This window comes from Fukomys damarensis, unplaced genomic scaffold, assembly GCF_012274545.1.
Source record: "Fukomys damarensis isolate Sample0158 unplaced genomic scaffold, DMR_v1.0_HiC HiC_scaffold_17, whole genome shotgun sequence".
Lineage (NCBI taxonomy): Eukaryota > Metazoa > Chordata > Mammalia > Rodentia > Bathyergidae > Fukomys > Fukomys damarensis.
The window spans coordinates 45,359,001-45,361,619 of record NW_022900929.1 but is presented as its reverse complement, the minus strand read 5'-3'; the positions used below and the strand labels follow the sequence as shown (position 1 = coordinate 45,361,619).

The following is a 2,619-nucleotide window of genomic DNA, read 5'->3' as shown; positions in this document are numbered from 1 at the left end:
AAAAAAAAAAAAAGGGCTGGGGATTTAGCTCACTGGTTCCAGCGACTGCCTCACAAGTGCAAAGGCAAATCAAACACATTACAAAACTAGACAATGATGGAGCATCACTGCTTGACACAATTAAATGACAGTGAACCAAGAATCAAATTCAAAAAGGGAGAGGGATGCGAAAGCCAACTCTAACTCACTGTTTTATTTAAGTTGATTTTGTTTTTTGTATGGTATTGGGAATTGAACCCAGGATCTTTACACTGAGCTACATTCTTAGTCTTGTAAAAAAAAAAAATTTTTTTTTTTTTTTTGTATTGGGGATTGAACACAGGAGTTTGTGTTTGCAGGGCAGGTGCAGTGCCTCTGAGCTAAATCCTCGGCCCTTAAAATTGTTTGTAAGCCAGTGTCTCATTGAGTTGTGCAGGCTGGGATCAAACTTGTGAACTTTTACCTCAGCCTCCAGTGTCATCTGTGATTCTTATAGCACAACCAGTCACTTTATACTTTGTTGTCATAGATGATTGTTCCACAACAGTTTGGCTGGGTGCATGGTTATCTACCAAGGTTATATCTATTTTTAAACATAACTAATGATTTCTCCTTTATTCTCTCCTTTCCTCCATTCATTTTAGACCTGAAGTGAGAATTACTGCCTTGTGTTATTTTACAGGCAAATGGCATCAAGATTGGGCCCCAGCAGTCAATTTCAACATCAGTCGGACCGGGTGCCTGCCAGCGGAACTCTCGGGATGTGGGGTCTGACTCCGGCTGCTGCTGAACATCTGGCCCGAACTTTTTGTTTTCCCCCCTTCCTGGAACAGCGTCAGTTCAATAGGCTTAAAGAAAGAGGTCTTACTTGCTTTGGCTGAGTACAGCCTCTCTTCAAGGTGTGATGTTTGCCTTTCCACTTAAAGACCAGGGGAGAATTGGGGCCCTTACTGACCTGTCCTCCTTCAGGGACGTGAGCACTCCCTATAGATAAGGGCTCTTTTCATCCTCAGTTTATAAAATGTGAGGTTCAAAGTTGATTGTCATGGTAATTCAAAAATAACTTCATAAGCATACACATTCTGCTCCCCTCTAGGAGTAAGGGTAAGTAATAAGGGTCCAGGATGTCCTGCTTGAACACTTGAGATTACCAGGCTCTGGCTTGCCTTTTGAAGATGATCATCTGTAGGGTTGTTTTGTTTTGTTGTTACTTCATTGCCTTCAGGGGTCTTGACACTTCGAAAGAGTTCTCTCACAAGGCAGTTACTTTGACTTGCCCAAAGAAGCTGAATACTTCTCTCTTATCCTATTGCTAATGTCTGTCTCTTAGAGTAACTGCCAAACTTTGAGAGCTGTGGAGTTGGTCCTGGACGTGTGGCCACTTACCCTTACTCGACAAACACATTCATTCCCTATTCATTTGTTCTAGGAACCATTTCAAACATTGCAGCCTCTTTCACCTAATTGACCTCCACTATTTCATCCTACTCCTTAACTAGACCTAATTGGACTTTGTACTCTAATCAAGCCAGTCTGCTTACTACACATGCTCTATCCATTCCTCTTTATATACCTTAGCACATGCTGTACTATAAAGAGAGACATTATAACATAATTAAAAGACCAACATTTTTTCCTTTGGGAAGGCTTCAGTGACTGACCTAAGGACTTTAAGCAATCACTGACATATTACCTCTTAGATTTCCTATGTTAGTTATTCATATGGGTATTTATTTGATGTATGTTACTTTGTAAATATGTTTTGTAGTTGTTCTTTGTCTGGGATCTGTCTCCTCATTTAGGCTGTAAGCTCTGTGAGAGCAGGATCCATGTCATTCATTTATTTTTATAAACCACTTCCCCCACGTCCTGTCGCAGTGCCTAATGTCACCCATTATGTGATTATTAAATTTGACCAACATACTTATAAACTTAAGAACTTGGGCCAGGAATTTAGCTCAGTGGCATTGTGCCTGCCTTGAAAGCACAGGTCCTGAGTTCGATCCTTGGTACCAAAACAAACAAACAAACAAAAAACTTCAGAATTTAGACTTTGGAGAAAGCAAAAGGCCTTAAAGTTATCTCTTCATAATTCTGTCTCAGTTTCTTCCATCTGATTATCCCAGGTCTAGATGGCGCTTCTCTCTTGCCTTTCTCTGGCTCACTGCCTCCATTCTGTGCAGCATACAGTAAGGCTGCCTACTACCAAGCAGCCAGACAAGTGGGTGCTTCTGCAGTCCTTCACCGTTTGAGTGTACAATGCTGTCTTCACCACATTTGCCTTTGCTTCACGCATCATACAGCCTTATGGGTCAGTTGCTTTTTGCTTAATATCTCCTTCTCTTCCACAGCACTATTTTTGTTGTTAACAAATTGTTTCATTATTAAATATATGCATGTATCCAAGCTGTTTATATTCCATGTGTCATTTCTGATAAATTCCAAAAATAAGTCGATACTCTCCTTCTAGGGTATTGTACCAAAGACATGGAGGAAGCCTCCTTCTTGGGATGTTTTCTACTGGATTCTGCCCCTACTAGTAGCCGTAATGGTTAATAAATACTATGCCATAGGAAGGGAAGACATACGGGGTACTCCTTTAATTGTACTTTTTTTTTTTTTTTTTTTTTTTTTTTTGGG

At 40.4% G+C, this 2,619-nt stretch overlaps 1 protein-coding gene across 1 annotated transcript in view; it reads left to right on the top strand.

Moving 5' to 3' along the window:
* Rab2b (RAB2B, member RAS oncogene family) overlaps positions 1-1,160 on the top strand; it is a 14,857-nt gene extending 13,697 nt beyond the window's left edge. The window contains exon 9 of the mRNA XM_010637821.2: positions 662-1,160. Coding sequence (XP_010636123.1) covers positions 662-769 — 108 coding nt within the window. The 3' untranslated portion in view covers positions 770-1,160. The remainder of the gene's footprint in view (positions 1-661) is intronic.
* Positions 1,161-2,619: the final 1,459 nt, after the last annotated feature.